This window comes from Elephas maximus, chromosome 19 (assembly GCF_024166365.1).
Source record: "Elephas maximus indicus isolate mEleMax1 chromosome 19, mEleMax1 primary haplotype, whole genome shotgun sequence".
NCBI classification, from domain to species: domain Eukaryota; kingdom Metazoa; phylum Chordata; class Mammalia; order Proboscidea; family Elephantidae; genus Elephas; species Elephas maximus.
The window spans coordinates 81,575,273-81,594,995 of record NC_064837.1 but is presented as its reverse complement, the minus strand read 5'-3'; the positions used below and the strand labels follow the sequence as shown (position 1 = coordinate 81,594,995).

The window sequence follows — 19,723 nt, the reverse complement described above, 5'->3', positions numbered from 1 at the left end:
AATTGTATTACAATTCTTCAAAAGATTAGGAATAGATCTACCATATGACCCAGCAATCCCACCCCTAGGTATATATCCTATGGATTTAAAAATAGTGACATCAACAGATATATGCACACTTATTTTCATGGAACCCTGGTTGCTCAGTGGTTAAGAACTTGGCTACTAACCAAAAGATCAGTAGTTCGAATTTACCAGCCACTCCTTGGAAAACATATGGAGCAGTTCCACTCTGTCCTATGAGATTGCTATGAGCCGGAATCGACTCAACAGCAAGAAGTTTGATTTTTTGATTTTATGATCATTGCAGCACTATTCACGATAGCAAAAGTGTGGAAACAACCCAAATGCCCATCAACAGATGAATGGATAAACAAAATGTGGTACATACATAAAATGGAACACTACTCACCTTAAAGAAAAACGAAGTCCTGAAACATGCTACAACATGGATGAACCTGGAGGAAAATATGTTGAATGAAATAAGTCAATCACAAAAGGATAAATATTGCACGATCTCAAGAATAGATAAATACATGAAATGACAAGAATAGATAAATACATAGAGACCAATGGTAATTACTTTAGGGGCAGAAGGAGGGGAGGGAGAGAGGGAATCATTCTCTGGAAAACAGTGAATTTTTATCTTTGGTGATAGGAATATTAGCATCAACTAAAACCAAATTATTGCTATTGAGCTGATTCTGACTCATAGATAACAACCCTATAGCACAGAGTAGAACTGCCTCACAGGGTTATCAAGGAGAGGCTGGTGGATTTGAACTACTGACCTTTTGGTTAGCAGCCAAATGTTTGACCACTGCACCACCAGGGCCCCAGCATCAACTAAGGGTAATGATTATACAACTTGACTAATGTAACTAATATAACTAGGCTGGGCATCAGATTTTTGGCAAAATGTCAAATGCAATGTTATTTATAGTTTTATAACAATAACAGCTGTCAAAAAAAAAAAGGGGGGGTAGCTGCACTTGCAGATACTACTTAGGAAAAGCTAAGCACTTCATAGGATTAGATTTCTTGGTTCAAAAGTTAAAGGTTATGGCTTCCTGGGTCTAGTCAGTCAATTGGCCTAATGATGTTTTTAGAGTTTCTATTCTACCTTACAGACTGTTGAGTAGCACCTTCGGTCATAAAAGCTTGTAAGAGGCTATCTAGGATACAACTCTTTATTTGCCTGGAGCAGTAGAAGAAGACCCAGGAATTGGAGTAAGAAATGAACTACAGGTCTATGAATTACAGGTCTAATTGCCTTTATTAACCACTACTAGAAATTTAGAAGAAATGGTTGATGCTCAGCTACCATTAATTAAACATTTTGATCAAGGACCCAGTAGATGGGTCCTGGTCAAAAGGAGGAAAAACATGGAATAGAACATCAAATTCCTATGAAAAAGAGAAATACCGGATACACTGACAATGGAGGAACTTCCGAATCTATTAGCCTGAAATAAACGTTAACCTTTGGACGGAAAATATCTTATGAAGTCATCTGTAAACAAAACAACAGTTTAGCTCAATTAATAAATAAAGTCAGCCTTGATTGTTTTGTTATTTTAAAGAATTATCGATACATAATGAAATTAACAACAGTAACTCTAAAGCAAAGAAGAGAACTTTAAAGGGGCATAAAGAGTAAAAGTTAATGGTGGTGAAACATGGGTAAAGATAGTTAGAATGACACAATGTGAAGAATGTAACCAATGACATTGATCTGTACATGTAGAAATTGTTGAACGGGTGCATATTTTGTTGTACATATTTTCACGAAAAAAAAATGAATGAATGAATAAATGTAACCCACCATATTAACAGGCTAAAAGACAAAATGTCGCAAAAAGGCAAGGAAAAGGCATACAGGTCAGAAAGGAAGAAATAAAACCGTGCCTATTTTCTATTAAAAAAAATCCAGAAATCTAAAAAAAAAAAAACACTTTGAATACTAACTAGTAAGTTCAGCAAGGTCACAGGATATAAAACAAATAAAAAATATTCAAAAATCAATTTTAGGTCTACATACTAACAGTAACGTGAGCACTGCAGCTAAAAACATCATTTACAATGGCTCAAAAAATAAAATATTTAGCTGTAAATATAACAAAGCTTGTACAGGACATGCATGCTTAGAACTACCAAATGCTGATAAAAGAAACCAAAGAAGATCTAATTAAATGAAGATATATCTCGTGTTCATGAACTGGAAGTCTCAACTTAGTAAAGATGTAGTTCATCTCCAGATGGATTTGCAGATTTAATACAATTCCTATCAAAATCTTAGCAAGATTTTTTATAGATACAGACAAGGTTATTCTCATTTTAAAATATTTTATTGTATTTTTGGTGAAAATATACACAGCAAAATAAGTTCCCACTCAATAATTTCTACACACAATATTCAGAGATCTTGGTTACATTCTTCAGCTTGTGTCACCATTCTCATTACTTCTGTTCTAGTTGTTCCACTCCCGTTAACCTAGTCTCACTGCCTCAAAATTTCTCATCTTTGTTTTAGAGTAACTGTTGTTCATTTTTGTTGTTCATTTGGTTTCATATGGATAATTTTAAGAGTGAGATTATTGACTTTTTGAGCTAGCCAGCTATTCAATTAAAAGGTGATTTCAGGGGATAGTTTCTGTTCAAGGTTTTAAGATTATCTCAGGGCAATAGTCTTAGGAAGGGGCAGATTAACCAGTAAGCAAGGCACGAACTGGTTTACAGCAAGCAAGGTATACACGAGCTTAATTGTGCTTACTTACTAATCTGTAATGCACAGTTTTGCAAAAAAAAACAGGTGAAATTGTGCATTACAGGTTAGTAAGTAAGTAAAAACAAGTAAACCTGCACATACCTCGCTTATTGGGTAATCAGTCCCTGGTCTTAAAGATTCTTCCAGCCTCAATGGGTCCAATAAGTCTGGATTCCTTGAGAATTGAAGTTCCGTTACACATTTTTACTCTTTCTACCAGGATCCATCTACTATGACCCTAATCAGAATGTTCGGTAGTGGTACCTGGGCACCATCTAGTTCTGGTTTCAAGGAAGAAGCTGTGGTTCATAGAGACAATCTTGTATTCAAATTCCTTTTCTGATTCTTAGATTTTCTTCATTCTCTTTTGCTCCAGATGAATAGAGACCAATAGACACATCTTAGATGGCCACTCTCAAGCTTTTAAGACCCTAGGCACTACTCACCAAACTGAGATATAGAACAGGAACTTTATAAACTAGGTTATCCTAATTGACTGAATTGACCCATGAGCTTAGGACCCTAAGTCTTCAAATCAAGAAAACTATCCCATGAGCTAACTGGCTATATCTAAGAAGTATCTGCATCTCTACCTCCTATTTGATTTGTTACACATGTCTATGTCTAGATCTATATCAATAGATATATATTGGTTGTCATTGCAAAATTATATATAGCATAAAACAAAAAAAAAAAAAACCAAACCCAGTGCCGTCGAGTCGATTCCGACTCATAGAGACCCTATAGGACATAGTAGAGCTGACCCATATTGTTTCCAAGGAGCACCTGGTGGATTCAAACTGCTGACCCTTTGGTTAGCAGCCATAGCATTTAACCACTATGCCACCAGAGTTGCCATATATAGCATAGCATTTACCAATTTATCCTTTTCCTTATAGACAACTCAGTGGTATCGATTACCCTGGTAACTACTGATGAACACTGGTTTCTGTATATATACAAATTCTTGTAATTTCATAAAAGTGGGATCATATAGTATGTGTCCTTTAGTGATTGACTTATTTCCTTCAGCACAACATCCTTCAGGTTTAACTATGTTGCAAGATGATTCAGGAACTTATTTTTCTTTAAGGCTGAGTAGTGTTTCATTGTATGTATGCACCACATTTTGTTTATCCATTCATTCCTTGATGGCACTTAGGCTGTATCCTTTTTGGTATTATGCATAGTGCTGCAATGAATATAGGTTTGCATATGGCTTCTATTAGTTCCCTAGGAAATACACTTAGGAGTGAAATTGCTGGGTCATATGGTAGATCCTTTTTTTTTTTTTTGAAATAGGGGCTTTGATTAACCACTTGATGTGAATATATTCTCTTTCTTGAAATTCTAACTACATTTTTTAAATAATTTATTTTGTTGTTGTTGTAGTTGAGTATACAAAGCAAAAGCATACACCAATTCATCAGTTTCTACATGTACTATTCAGTGACATGGATTACATTCTTTGAGTTGTGCAACTGTTCTCATGCTCCTTCTCTGAGTTGTTCCTCTGCCATTAAAATAAACTCACTGCCCCCTAGCGTTCCTATCTAATCTTTCAAGTTACTGCTGTTATTTTGATTCCATATAGATAAACATTAAAAGAACATAACTCTCAAGGCCGACTTACTTTACTAGCTGAGCTAAACTGCAGTTGGTTTTAAGAAGATTTCAGAGGATATTTTTGGTTTAAGGTTTAAGAATTATCCCAGGGCAACAGTTTTGGGGTTTCATCCAGTCTCCATGGCTCCAGAAAATCTGGATTTCATGAGAATTTGAAATTCTGTTCTGCATTTTCCCCTTAAGGATTCTTCTATAGAATTTTGGATCAAAATGTTCAGTAATGGTAGCAGGACACCAACCAGTTCTTCTGTTCTCATGGCAAAGAAGGCAGTTGTTCATGGAGGCAATTAGCCATACATTCCATTTTTTCTTCCTATTCATGATTCTCCTTCTTCCTCTGCTGCTTTAGGCAAATAGAGACCAATCGCTGTGCCTTGGATGGCAACTCACAAGATTTTAGAACCCCAGACACTACACAGTGAACTAGAAGGTAAACCAAAAGCACTAAACATGTGAATTAACTGGGATGTTCCATGAAATCATGACCCTAAACCTCCAAACCAGGGAATCAAATCTCATGAGGTGTTTGGTTATACACAAGCAGCTTCAGCAGCTACCTTTTTGTGTGTGTGTCATTGTTGTAAGTATGTCTATCACACAAATATAGCCATTTCAACTTTTTATAGGTGTACAACTTACTGGGAGTCCTGGTGGTGCAGTGCTTAAGCATTTGACTGCTTACCAAAAGGTCAGCAGTTTGAATCCACCAGCCACTGCCTGGATACCCTGTGGGGCAATTATTGACAGTAATTACCTTAATCGGCTGTGCAATTCTACACTTAGAAATTGATACTGTTTTCCACAGCAGTTGTTCCATTTTACATTCCCAACAGCAGTGGATAATGGGTCCAATCTCCCTACATCTTCTCCAACATTTGTTATTTGCTATTTTTGTTTTTTGTTGGTTGGTTGGTTTTATCTTAGCCATCCTAGTGAGAATGAAATGGTGTCTCATTGTGGTTTTGATTTGGCTCTCTCTGATAGCTAATGATGTTGAGTATCTTTTCATGTGTTTGGTGGCCATTTGAATGTCCTTTTTGGTGAAATGCCTTTTCAAGTCCTTTGCCCATTTTGTGATTGGGTGTTAATAAAATTTTTGATACCAAGGTGTGTATTGCTTTGTAGAACATGAGAATAAAACAGCTGTAGGACAAGCCTGAATACTGAAACTAGAGAGACAGAAACAGATTATGTTTCAAATGTGAGGAGGAATTTCCCTCTGATTAGGGAAAGTGAATAGCTGACTCTTTAATACACATACCTATAATGGAAGACATGCTCCAAAGACACTCTTTGTATAATTAGCAAATATCCAACTCTTGTTTTTCTATCTACTACTAACAGTTCTTTCACTATGGGCCCTACCGACGCAAGTAGGTAAGGGGCAAATAGGTGGATTTGGGAAACATGATCTCAAGCAGTCTGAAATCAAAGAGAAATAAGAAAGAAGGAATGATTCAAGGAAATCTCTGGAGAAAAACAACATCTGTGGCCTTGGGTTATTCTTGTTGGGGCAGCAGTCTTACTGGCCCCATTCATCTGTAATATGGCTGAACTTATATCACCAACAGATTAAAAAATACAAATACACCAAAAGAAAATGTATCAATTATATTTGTGGCAACTTCATGAATGAATATTAGGCATCTAAATAGTTTGGGTCAAATTAAAACCTCAGGTAGAGGTAACCTCATTCTAGGCATAATTGATTCCAAATGCATAGTAAAGTATTATTAAATATTAAGCTAGAAAATGAACAATTAATGTCCATCTGTCGTATCAGTTTATGAAAACCATGACAGCAAGGGCCATGTCTCTTTTGCTCACCACAATATGTTCAGGAACTACAAACAGTAACTTGCACGTGATAGGTGTTTATTACAGGATAGACAGACATATGGTTGAATGGTTGGGTGAATGAAGGAAAACTGAAATATCCTAGCCAAAAAAATGCTGATAAATTAGGAATAGACCCAGATTTTAAAGCAATGCTGAAATGGCCTTCTGCTTAATTTTCCTGTAGAAAAAAAAAAAAAAAAAAACTGTCACAAGCTTAGAGATAGAAGGCATGTTATACAGGGAGACTGAATAACTGGCCAAAGAGACCTCCCAGGAGGACATTACTTGGGTTCCTCAGCTCTGTCCAGAAAATGGATGTGTTCAGAATACCCAAAGAGATTTTATTCTTTGAGAAACTGATCTACACCCACTAAACTCATAAGGGAGGAATCAAAAAATCATTAATTAAAAAGAAATTTGATTCCTTGAGTGGGGTAACAGTTAAGTGCTGGACTACTAACTGAAAGGTTGGTGGTTCAACCCCACCCAGAGACACCCAGGTGATCTGATCACAAAATGTTACAGTTTTGAAAACCCTATGGAGCAGTTCTACTCTGCACACTTGGGGTCATAATGATTTGGAATAGACAATACAGCAACTAACAATGGCAAAAACATGTTGGACTTCTCTTTTCAGCTAGTCAGCATATTCTTTCTCTGAAGACAAATCTAGGTGGGACTCAGATGCTAAGTAGGAAGATACTCAATGGAAATAGATTCAGAGCTGGATGAAGTTCATGGTTGTTCTCATGAGTAATGGTAGCTTGATGTAGCTATCTCACAAAGTGGATAAACCTGCTGAGTGAAACAGACTACTCCACTCAATAAAACAGTGCTTTCTCTCCCAAGGCAGTTTTGTTGTCATGCCATCTAGTTGATTCCAACTGATAGCAACCCTATAGGACAGAGTAGAACTGTCCCATAGATTGTCCTAGGCTGTAATCTTTAAGGGATTATATTGCCAGGTCTTTTCTCCTGTGGAGCAGCTGGTGGGTTCAAACCACTGACCATTCAGTTAGCAGCTGACTGCTTTAACCATTGTACCATACATAAATTTCTGATATATGCCACACCCTCTGGGACTTCTTGCACCTCTTCTGTTCCCATATTTGTTCTTCAGAAGACCCTGATATGTCCACATGTGTGTCCTTGGTAAAGTTAATTATTTTGTGTTTGTTTCTCTCATCTGCAAAACCATTCAGTACTGTTGCATAAATTTGCAATGATGTGGATTGCTAAAACGCTTAAATAATAGCTCTGTAATGTGATTTAGTATCGGAGTCAGGGAACATAAAGGATTCACAGAAAGATAAAAATACCCAGTATAATCCAGTAGCCCATGGAGAACCTGAAGTAGCAATTCAGGATGGCCATCGAATACCAGGCAAGCAGGAACTTTAGAGCCCAGAGTTGGAAGCAGCAATTGTCAAAAAAGCTGAAGGCTTAAGTGAAGTTGAATCATATATGCAGTGCGAATGGAGCCCTGGTGGTGCAGTGGTTAAGATCTTGCCTGCTAATCAAAAGGTTGCAGTTTGAATCCACCAGCTGCTCCTTGGAAGTTCTATGGGGCAGTTCTACTCTGTCCTGTAGGGTCGCTATGAGTCAGAATCAACTCAACAGCAAAGGGTGAAGTCAACAGTGAGCCATTGAAAGACTGTAAGAAGAGTAATACCAAGGTCATGTTGTTTTTAAAAAAAAGATTATCCTTCAGATATTTAAAGGAGGAAAAATCAGACAAAGGAATAAGGTTTTGTAATAGCAGAGGTTAAGAACAATGAGGATTAAAGGTAAATTAGCATAATCGGGATAGACAGGAGGGGAAGATATGAAAGATGCTAAAGTAGATTCTACAAGACTTGGTAACTAAATATAGTAGGAGAGGAAATGGAAGGAGGGAAATAGGATGCATAAATATTAAATTTGGATGACTGTGATAGTCTATCTTCACTTTCCAAAATAAGGAGCATGTTTGAAGTAAAACGAGGAGTAGGTTTGAAGGGAGAAAGATAATTAGTTATTGTGTTTTAAATGCCTGTGGAACATCTCAGTGGAAATATGGAAATGCAACTGGCTGTGTGTAGGCTGGAAAACAAAAAAGCAATCTGGGCTACAAATAAAGATTTGACAGCCAGCAGCAGATAATACATAGATACCACGATAATGTATAGATAATAACCGATACCATAGAACCAGATAGGTTCAATCATAGGCACAAAGTGTGAAAAGAAAGACAGCCTAGGATAGAACTCTGGGTGAAGGAGTCTGAGAGGGAGCAGACAGAGCATCAAAACGAAAACAGGAATTTGCAGAGTTACTAAAACCAAGAAGCATTAGTGGTCGACAAAAAAAAACCACTGAGGGAAATCAAATGTAATACGTAATGGAATGTTCTCAATATGTTTAACAACATGAGTTGCTTTTGTTAAAGAACTTTCAGTAGGGTGTTGGAGGTGGAGGCTGGCTTGGAGTGAGTAAATAAAAGGAAAATAAGACGAGACTGAGAACTTGACATACATGCCCTCCCTCCACACTATTTGACCCTCTCCCAACTCTCCAACCCTATCTCTCAACATGCTTTATTTATGCCTTACAATCCAGCCATTAAAAGTTGCTTGCCATTACTTGAACATACATTACTGTGTCTTGTCCCTTCTCACATATCCTCCTTTCAATATTAAGCTAAAATATTGCTCCTTCCTTCCATTCTAACCTAGCCCCAGCCCTGTGTACCTCCTCAAGTAGATATGACTTATTCTTCCCTTGTGTTCCTACTGAACGTAGTGAACAAGTACATCCTGGAGACTAACCCAGGGTGTGATGGGGTATATTTGCAACTTGGGTCTCAACTCTTGGGATGCCCTAGCCTTTTTGCTCCCTTCTCTAGATGCACATCTCTTTGCAGTGTGACTGCTGTCTCTCTGGTCAAGAGGAAGGCTTTACTTGTCCAGTGCTTGAATCAGAGCTTGGTCATGTGGCTTGATTTAGCCAATCAGACACTAAAAAATATGGAAAAAAGTGAGGCTTAAAAACATCCATCCCCTGCACTAGGGATCCTAAGATGATTGTATGAACGAGTGCAATATACCTAGGTAGAGAAAGAGAGGCCACACGCACACAATAGGGACCCCCAGGTAATTTTGAGCACCACCAGACATGTGAGTGATTCCATCCTAGTTCTTCCAGCCCCAGATGACCAACCCAGACCAGAAGACCTGCCCATGGACCGAGATAATCTGTTGACTGTTTTAAGCCACCAATTTCTGGGTGGTTTATAACACAGCAAAAGCTAACTAATAGAGTGAACAAGAAACTCTGAGGAAATCTCATTCATTTTGTAAGATTATTACTAAACCCTCAGGGAGTGTTAACAAGTGCCCAGAAAAGGTCAGGCTTGTGTGTCTCGAGATTACATTAAAGATCAGATTCTAATCAAAGGCAAAGCTAAGAAATTGGACTGAGTAGCAAGGGGAGAAAAGATGGCTCAGAAGTGGTGAGGAGTTGCCAAACCTGACTCAGCAGTAACCTGCCCCCCTCAGGCATGATCCCTTAACACAACCATGGCAGGGCTGGCTGTAGCATTTGAGATGTAATTTTCTCAGGGAGAGAAAGCGAGCCACAAAGTCTACTCATGTCTCCAGAACCAGCGAAGAGCAGCGTTCTCAGCAAAAGATAAGTGCTTGTGTCTAATTTAGCATATGGATCAAACAGCACCCCTTTCAAAAAGCTCTCTCCAATTTATCTGATCTCTCCTCCCTCTGCCCTAGCCCTCAAGCCGGCTTCAGTGGCTCTCAATTTCCCTGGGCTCAGATAGGTTCTGCTGCATGCCCTGAGCCAGTCTCCCCACCTTGGAGAAGAAACAAATTAACAAATGGGGAAAAATAATCTGCTCGCTCCCCTAAACTGAGAACTCAGGGCAGAAGCAGCTCCTGTCCAGGCACAAACAGTCTATGGAATTTGAATGCCTTTCACCTGTGCATGGACCTCTGTAGACCCATTTCAGGAGCTTAGGCCCTTGTTGGAAGAGTACAACAGTGTATGTGCCTGAGGCCTGACTTCAACTATTTCAGCTGTGCAGTGGATAGGCGAGTTTTAATGTATGACACTGCTTTGCCTATTAAGCAGGGTCCTCACCAACCCAGCTCAGGAGCCTGAGGACTGGTGGCTCCACCCATGCCACCTAGCCACCCATGACAGGGGACCAAGGATAAGTGATGCCTCCCAGTCCTTACAGCCAAAAGCACTGGTTGCTCATCGTCTGATCCAGAGCTCACCCACGTGTGTGCTCTAGGGAACAGGGACACGCTTTCCTCACAGACACTCAGGGATGGTTGTCTGCCCCCTGCCTTGCTCAGAACATCACTCCCTGCTACAGATACCTGTGCCTAGACCAGAAATCCCTGATTCTCTAAAACTATAGGTGAGAGCCTGCACTACACACTTGGTGACCAGCTACCTGGACAACTGAGCTGAATCCATGCAAGAAAAGTGAATGGACCACTAGGCTCATTTACCTGGTAACAGCTCTAGCCATCTGGTAGCAGGACGTTAGAGTTTCAAAGGCTCTGATAATCAAGATAGCTCACTTAAGCAACCTATTCTGGCATCTTAAAACAGAACAAAGCAAGAAGCTGGGACACAGACAGCAAACATAAGATAAAATAATACAATAACTTATAGATGGCTCGGAGACAACAGTCAGCATTAAATCACATAAAGCAGACCATGATTGCTTCAACAAGCTCCCAAAACAAAGAATCAAGAAATCTTCCAGATGAAGAGATATTTCTGGAATTACCAGAGGTCAAATACAAATGATTAATATACAGAACTCTTCAAGAGATCAGGAAGGAGATCAGACAAAATGCACAAAAAGCCAAGGAACACACAGATAAAACAGTAGAGGAAATTAAGAAGGCTATTCAAAGGGCATAATGAAAAATTTAACAGGTTGCAAGAATCCACAGAGAGACAGAAATCAAAAATTCAGAAGATTAACAATAAAATTTCAGAATTAGACAACTCAACAGAAAGTCAAAGGAGCAGAATTTAGGAAATGGAAGTCAGAATTAGTGAGATTGAAGATAAAACATTTGGCACCAATATATGTGAAGAAAAATCAGATAAAAGAATTAAAAAAAATTAAGAACCCCTGAAAATCATGTGGGACTCTATCAAGAGAAATAACCTATGACTGATTGGGATACCAGAACAGGGAGGGATAACAGAACATATAGAGAAAATTGTTGAAGATTTGTTGACAGAAAACTTCCCTAATATCATGATAGACGAGAAAATATCTATCCAATGTGCTCATCAAACCTCATGTAAGGCAGATCCCAAAAGAAAGTCATCAGGATATATTATAATCACACTTGCCAAAACCAAAGATAAAGAGAGAGTTTTAAGAGTGGCTAGGGATAAATGAAAAGTCACCTACAAAGGAGAGTCAATAAGAATAATCTCAGACTACGCGGCAGAAAGCATGCAGGCAAGAAGGCAATGGGATGACATATATAAAGCATTGAAGGAAGAAATTGCAGCCAAGAATCATAAATCCAGCAAAACTATCTCTCAACTATGAAGGTGAAATTAAGACATTTCCAAAAAACAGAAGTTTAGGGAATTTGCAAAAACCAAAGCAAAACTACAAGAAAAACTAAAGGGAGTTTTCTGGTTAGAAAATCAATAACATTAGATAACAACCCAAGATTAGAACACAGGACAGAACAACCAGATATCAACCCAGATAGGGAAATCACAAAAATAAATCAAGATAAAAAAACACTCAAAACAGGGAAACAGCAATGTCATTATGTAAAATATGACAGTTTTAAATCAGTAAAGAAGAAAAAGAAAATATAGTCATAGACCTTTCATATGGAGAGGAAGTCAAGGTGATATAAATAGATAAAAGTTTGGTTTAAACGTAGAAAAATAAGGATAAATATTAAGGTAACCATGGAGGAGACTAACAATTCTACACATCAAAATAAAATACAAGAAAAACATAAAGACACAGCAACAACAAAATCAACAACAATGAAAAAGAGGCAAAGGCAATATATAAAGAAAAACTACTCAGTGCAAAAAATTAAGAGGAAAAAAGAAATAGTCAAGAACACACAAAAAAGATATCAAAATGCCAGCACTAAACTCAGAACTGTACATAATTACACTGAATGTAAATAGACTAAATGCACCAATAAAGAGACAGAGAGTGGGAGAATAGATAAAAACAATAAGATCTATCTATATGTTGCCCACAAGAGACATAACTTAGACTTAAAGACAAAAACAACATAAAACTCAAAGGACGGAAAAAAATATATCAAGCAAACAACAGTCAAAAAAGAGGAGTATTTCTGCATCCCACTTTGGTGTGTGGTGTCTGGGGTCTTAAATGAAAGCAAGCTGCCATCTAAGATGCATCAACTGGTCTCAACCCACCTGGAACAAAGAAGAACAAAGAACACCGAAGACACAAGGGGATTATGAGTGCAAGAGACAGAAAGGGCCACATAAAGCAGAGTTTACTGCAGCCTGATACTAGAAGAACTAGATGGTGACTGGGCTACAACCGATGACTGCGGTGACAGGGAACACAACAGAGAACTCCTGAGGGAACAGGGGAACTATGTGATACAGAGCTCAAATTCTTGTAAAAAGACCAGACTTAATGCTCTGGCTGAGACTAGAAGGACCACAAAGGTCATGGTCCCCAGACCTTCCGTTAGCCCAAGACTGGAACCATTCCCAAAGCCAACTCTTCGGACAGAGATTAGACTGGACTATAAGATAGAAAATGATACTGGTAAGGAGTGAGCTTCTTGGCTCAACTAGGCACATGAGACTATGTAGGCAGCTCCTGTTGGAGACAAATTGAGAAGGCAGAGGGGGACAGGAGCTGGTTGAATGGATTTAGGGAATACAGGGTTGAGAGAAGGTCTGTGCTGTCTCATTAGGGGGAGAGCAACTAGGAGTACATACCAAGATGTACATAAGTTTTTGCATGAGAGACTGACTTTATTTGTAAAGTTTCACTTAAAGAACAACAACAAAAAATTATGATGACCACAAAAAAAAAAAAAGAGTAGCAGTGGCAATATTAACTTCTGACAAAATATACTTTAAAGTTAGATCCACCACAAAGGATAAGGAAGGACACTACCTAATGACTAAAGGGACAATATACCAGGAGGACATAACCATATTAAATATTTACACACCCAATGACTGGGCTTCAAGATACATAAAATAAACTGTAACAGCATTGAAAAGTGAGATAGACAGCTCCACAATAATAGGAGACTTCAACACACTTTCAGTGAAGAACAGAACATCCAGAAAAAAGCTCAACAAAGACACACAAGATCTAAATGCCACGATCAACCAATTTGACCTCACAGACATATACGGAACACTCCACCCAACAGCAGACAAGCATACTTTCTTTTCCAGCACACATAGAACATTCTCTAAAATAGACCACATATTAGGTCATAAAGCAAGACTTAACAGAATCCAAAACATTGAAATATTACAAAGCATCTTCTCTGACCATAAGGCCATAAGAGTAGAAATCAATAACAGAAAAAGCAGGGAAAAGATATCAAACACTTGGAAACTGAACAACACCTTGCTTAAAAATCACCGGGTTATAGAAGACATTAAGGATGGAATAAAGAAATTCATAGAATCCAATGAGAGTGAAAACACTGCCTATCAGAACCTTGGGACAGAGCTAAGGCAGTGCTCAGGGTCAATTTATAGCAATAAATGCACACATAAAAAAAGAAGAAAGGGCCAAAATCAAAGAATTATCCCTACAAATTGAACAAATAGAAAGAGAGCAACAAAAGAAACCCTCAAGGACCAGAAGAAAGCAAATAATAGAAATTAGAGCAGAATTAAATGAAATGAACAGAAAAACAATTGAAGGAGTTAACAAGACCAAAAGCTAGTTTTTTGAAAAGACCAATAAAATCGATACAACATTGGCCAAACTGACAAAACAAAAAAAAGAGAGGAAGCAAATAACCCGAAAAAGAAATGAGATGGATGATATTCCAACAGACCCAACTTAAATTAAAAGAATGATATCAGATTACTACGAAAAAAATGTACTCTAACAAATTTGAAAACCTAGAAGAAATGGACAAATTTCTAGAACCACACTACCTAACTAAACCAATACAAACAGAGGTAGAACAACTAAATAAACCCATAACAAAAGAGATTTAAAACATAGTTTAAAAACTCCCAACAACAACAACAAAAAGCTCTGGTTCTGACAGCTTCACTGGAGAATTCTACCAAGCTTTCAGAGAAGAGTTAATACCACTACTGCTAAAGGTATTTCAGAGCCCAGAAAAGGATGGAATACTTCCAAACTCACTCTATGAAACCAGCATAACCCTGACACCAAAACCAGGTAAAGACACCACACACACAAAAAAGAAAGTTACAGACCTATATCCCTCATGAACTTAGATACAAAAATCCTCACAAAATTCTAGCCAATAGAATTCAACAACATATCAAAAAAAAAAAAAAAAATCACCATGACCAAGTAGGATTCATACCAGGTATGCAGGGATGGTTCAACATTAGAAAACCAATTAATGTAATCCACTATATAAATAAAACAAAAGACAAGAACCACATGTTCTTTCAATTGATGCAGAAAAGAGATTTGACAAAGTCCAACACCCATTCATCATAAAAACTGTCAGCAAAAAAGGAAGAGAAGGAAAATTCCTCAACATAACAAAGGGCATTTATACAAAACCAACAGCCAATATCATCCTAAATGGAGGGAGTCTGAAAGCATTCTCCTTGAGAACAGGAATCAGACAAGGATGCTCTTTATCACCACTCTTATTCAACATTATGGGCAAAGGATATGAATAGGAACTTCACCAAAGAAGACATTCAGTTGGCTAACAGATGCATGAGCCACTGGAGAAATGCAAGTCAAAACCACAATGAGATACCATCTCACCTCAACAAGACTGGCATCAATCCAAAAAACACAAAATAATAAATGTGGGAGAGGTTGTGAAGAGACTGGAACACTTCTGCACTGCTGGTTGGAATGTAAAATGGCACAACCTCTTTGGAAATCAATTTGGTGCTTCCTTAATAAGCTAGAAATAGAACTATCATGCAATCCCACAATCCCACTCCTTGGATAATATCCTAGAGAAATAAGAGCCCTCACACAAACAGATATATGCACACCCACAACAGCAAAAAGAATGGATGAATGGATGAATAAATTTCGGTATATTCACATAATGGAATACTACGCAACAATTAAGGACAACGACGAATCTGTGAAACATAACATGGAGGAACCTGGAAGACATGCTGAGTGAAATTAGTCAGTTGCAAAAGGACAAATATTGTATGATACCCCTGTTATAAGAACTCAAGAAATAAACACAGAAGAAAATATTCTTTTATGCTTACAAGGATGGGGAGGGAAGGAGAGGGGTATTCACTAATTAGATAGTAGATAAGAACTATTTTAAGTGAAGAGAAAGACAACACACGATACAGGGGAGGTCAGCACAACTGGACTAAACCAAAAGCTAAGAACTTTCTGAATACAAGCAAATGTTTCGAAGACCAGAGTAGCAGAGACCGGGGTCTGGGGGCCATAGTTTCAGGGGATATCTTGGTCAATTGGCATAACAAAATGTATTAAGAAAACCTTCTGCATCCCACTTTGGTTAGGGGCATCTGGAGTCTTAAGGGCTAGCAGGTGGCCATCTAAGATGCATCAATTGGTGTCAACCCAGCTGGAGCAAAGGAGAATGAAGAAGACCAAAGACACAAGGTAAATATGAGCCCAAGAGACAGAAAGAGCCACGTAAACTAAAGACTCCATCAGCCTAAGACCAGAAAAACTGGATAGTGTCCAGCTACCACCAATGACTGCCCTGACAGGGAACACAACAGAGAATCCCTGATGGAGCAGGAAAACAGTGGGATACAGACCTCAAATTCTCGTAAAAAGACCAGACTTAATTGTCTGCCTGAAACTGGAGGGACCCTGGAGGTCATGGTGACCAGACCCTTTGTTACCCCAAGACTGGAACCATTCCCAAAGCCAACTCTTCAGACAGGGATTGGACTGGACTATTAGAAATAAAATGATACTGGTGAGGAGTGAGCTCCTTGGCTCAAGTAGACACATGAGACTATGTGGGCAGCTCCTGTCTGGAGGTGAGATGAGGAGGTAGAGGGGACAGGAGCTAATTAAATCGTCCTGGGGAATATGGGGTGGAGAGGAGGATTGTGCTGTCTCATTAGGGGGAGAGCAGCTAGGAGTATATAGCAAGGTGTGTATAAGTTTTTGTATGAGAGACTGTCTCGTAAGCTTTTACTTAAAGCACAATAAAATAAAAACTTTTTAAAAAACAGAAGGTCAGATTCTTCAACCGAACTCACTTGGCCTGTATTTCCACCAAAAAGGAAATATCCTTTTATCTAAGGTTGAAAAAGAAATGCAGCAGGCTCAAAATAAATTCAAAGAAACTATAGAGAGAGTAAAAAGACCGATGCTGAGTATCCCGTTGCAAGTGACACATTCAGCCAATAATCTAAGAAGTTGAGTGTGTGAAAAGGGAGTAAGTCAGTAGGAGGAGGTCATGAGGACGGAGATGCCAAAAGCTTAGTTAGAAACAAGAAGACTATGTAACTCAGAGAAGATAAACTTAGGAAATACGAACCACAGCCAGAAACAGAATCATGGATTTATCTGTGGAATAAAGTTCCTCTTTAAATACTACCAAACAATGTGTAAATTTATTCTAAACACACGCATTTTTGTCCCACAGATAATTTTTTTTAAGTTGTCCAATCACCAATTCCCATAAGTAACAAAATAATTACCATTTGTAGATGCCAAATTGTTCCTGAAAAAAATAAATTTTATTTATCAGTAGACTGAACCAATTTAAATTTGGTTAAAAAGAATAAATATTAGCAAGGCTGTTCTTAAGATTGCCAATCTGTTAAACCAAAGAAAAGGAACAGTTTGCTCTCAGTTCTTCAACGTATCTCAGCTCTAAAATTCAGCTAGCCTTAAATTACAATTCCTAAGGATATCCTCAAACAATTGTTCTTTTTCTTGTGACTCTGAAAGCAATATTTGTCCTAAGACATTTCAATTTGTTTTTGCCCAAGGAAATCAATGATATGTTTTCGATCAAAACAAGTTAGAATTTCAGATGAGTTCAGAAACTTTTTTTTTTTTAGAGAAAAAGACATTTTGTGTTTGCCAGGGTAAAACTACAATTCCATGGTATATTTAAAAAAACAAAACCAAAACCAAACCCAGTGCCGTCGAGTCGATTCTGACTCATAGGGACCCTATAGGACAGAGAAGAGCTGCCCCATAGAGTTTCCAAGGAGCGCCTGGTGGATTCGAACTGCCGACCCTTTGGTTCGCAGCTGTAGCACTTAACCACTATGCCACCAAGGTTTCCATGGTATATTTAGTCTATGAAAATTAGCCTCAGGAATATATACTATAACTATTTCATGCAGTCACCTGAAATCCTTGAAAATGGCAAATACAAATGATTGATACAAATTTTACTGAAAAGGCAGAGATATTTAAGAGTTATCACTCCTTATCTCAAGAAATAATTAACATTATTAGAAGCGATTTTTTCAAGCAGTCTATAAAACAAAGAGTATGTTAGAAATGACTTTTTCTTTCAGAATCATAAAATCTAAAAGCAACAGAACAGTCAACAAAAGCTATTGTGGATTGAATTATGTCCCCCCAAAAATGTGTGTATCAACTTGGTTAGGCCATGATTTCCATTATTCTGTAGTTGTCCTACATTTTGTGATTGTAGTTTTATGTTGAGGATTAGGGTGGAATTGTAACACCACACTTACTCAGGTCACCTCCCTGATCCAAGGTAGAGTTTCCCTGGGGGGTGGCCTGCACCATCTTTTATCTCTCAAGAGAAAAAAGGAAAGGGAAGCAAGCAGAGACTTGGGGACCTCATACCACCAAGAAAGCAGTACCAGGAGCAGAGTGTGCATCCTTTGGACACGGGGTCCCTGTGCCTGAGAAGCTCCTCAACCAGGGGAAGATTGACAACAAGGACCCTCCTCCAGAGCCGACAGAGAGAGAAAGCCTTCCGTTGGAGCCGACACCCTGAATTTGGACTAGTAACCTACTAGACTGTGAGAAAATAAATTTCTCTTTGTTAAAGCCATCCACTTGTGGTATTTCTGTTATGGTAGCACTAGATGACTAAAACAAAAGCCAATCATTTTCGTATCATTTTTATTCTTTTACTCCACCCTATATAAGATTTTTTTTTGTATATAAGATTGCTATTACTACAGAGACCAACCTGTGAATTCACTTAAACGGTTAAAAAAATAGCTCTAGAATTTTTCACATTTTTATTCTCAGTAATTTTTATGGACATGAATACAATCTGCTTGTATCTTAAAAAGCTTGATATAGTTGAAGAATTTTTTAAAAACCTTTAATATATGTGATGGTTAAGATTGTGCACCAACTTGGCTGGACCATGATTTTCAGCGGTTTGGCAGTCGCATAATGTTGTGAACACTTCCATGTTGAGATTTGATATGTAATCACCCGCATGATGGGATCGGCTGTCAGTAGCCAGTCAGTTGAAAGGGAGTTTCTTTGGGCATGTGGCCTGCATTGAATAAAGTGGACATTCTGGCAAGGCTCAGGGACTTTTTGCTTGTGCTGGATCCTGCAGCTGACTTCTGGTTCTTGGGACTTGAGCTAGCAGCTTACTTGCAGTCTTGCTTGCTGATCTCGGGGTTCATCAATCTTCTGAAGCCAGTGAGCAAGAACCCTGCTCTCTGACCTACCGGTCTTGGGTTCACCACCCCCTGCAGCTGTGTGAATCAGGAGAAGCCTCTATCCTAACCCACATACTTGGGACATTCCAGCCTCTATAACCATGTGAAACATTTCCCAGATATATATATATACATATTTACATTTATATTTATCTGGAAATATATATATATTTACTTATACACTTTACTGGTATTGCTTCTCTAGAGAACCCAGCCTAAAATAATATACCAAAAAGCAGCTAGATAGTGCTTTAGAGGGCAAAACAATCTGAAAATATTTAATCTTTTTGGTAAGGGATATTACTTCAGGACAGCAACTAGTAAAATAGAAGATGATGGAAGTAAATATCTGAACAGGTGAAGCAATTGGTCATTTTTCAGTCATCTTTGAATAAAAACAAAAATATAGATGATTATTAAGTGGTTAAGTGCTGTGGCTACTAACCAAAAGGTCGGCTGTTCTAATCTGCCAGGCGCTCCTTAGAAACTCTATCGGGCAGTTCTCTGTCCTATAGGGTCGCTATGAGTCAGAATCAACTCGATGGCAGTGTGTTTGGTTTTGGTTTCTTAATTCCATTTTATACTTGAACTTCAAAAATCAGTCATTTTCTATTACAT

At 38.2% G+C, this 19,723-nt stretch overlaps 1 protein-coding gene across 1 annotated transcript in view; it reads right to left on the bottom strand.

Annotated features, from left to right (window-relative positions):
* Positions 1-426: 426 nt before the first annotated feature.
* PCMTD1 (protein-L-isoaspartate (D-aspartate) O-methyltransferase domain containing 1) overlaps positions 427-19,723 on the bottom strand; it is a 417,471-nt gene continuing 398,174 nt past the window's right edge. The window contains exon 6 of the mRNA XM_049859830.1: positions 427-458. Within this exon, the coding sequence (XP_049715787.1) occupies positions 442-458 (17 nt within the window). The 3' untranslated portion in view covers positions 427-441. The remainder of the gene's footprint in view (positions 459-19,723) is intronic.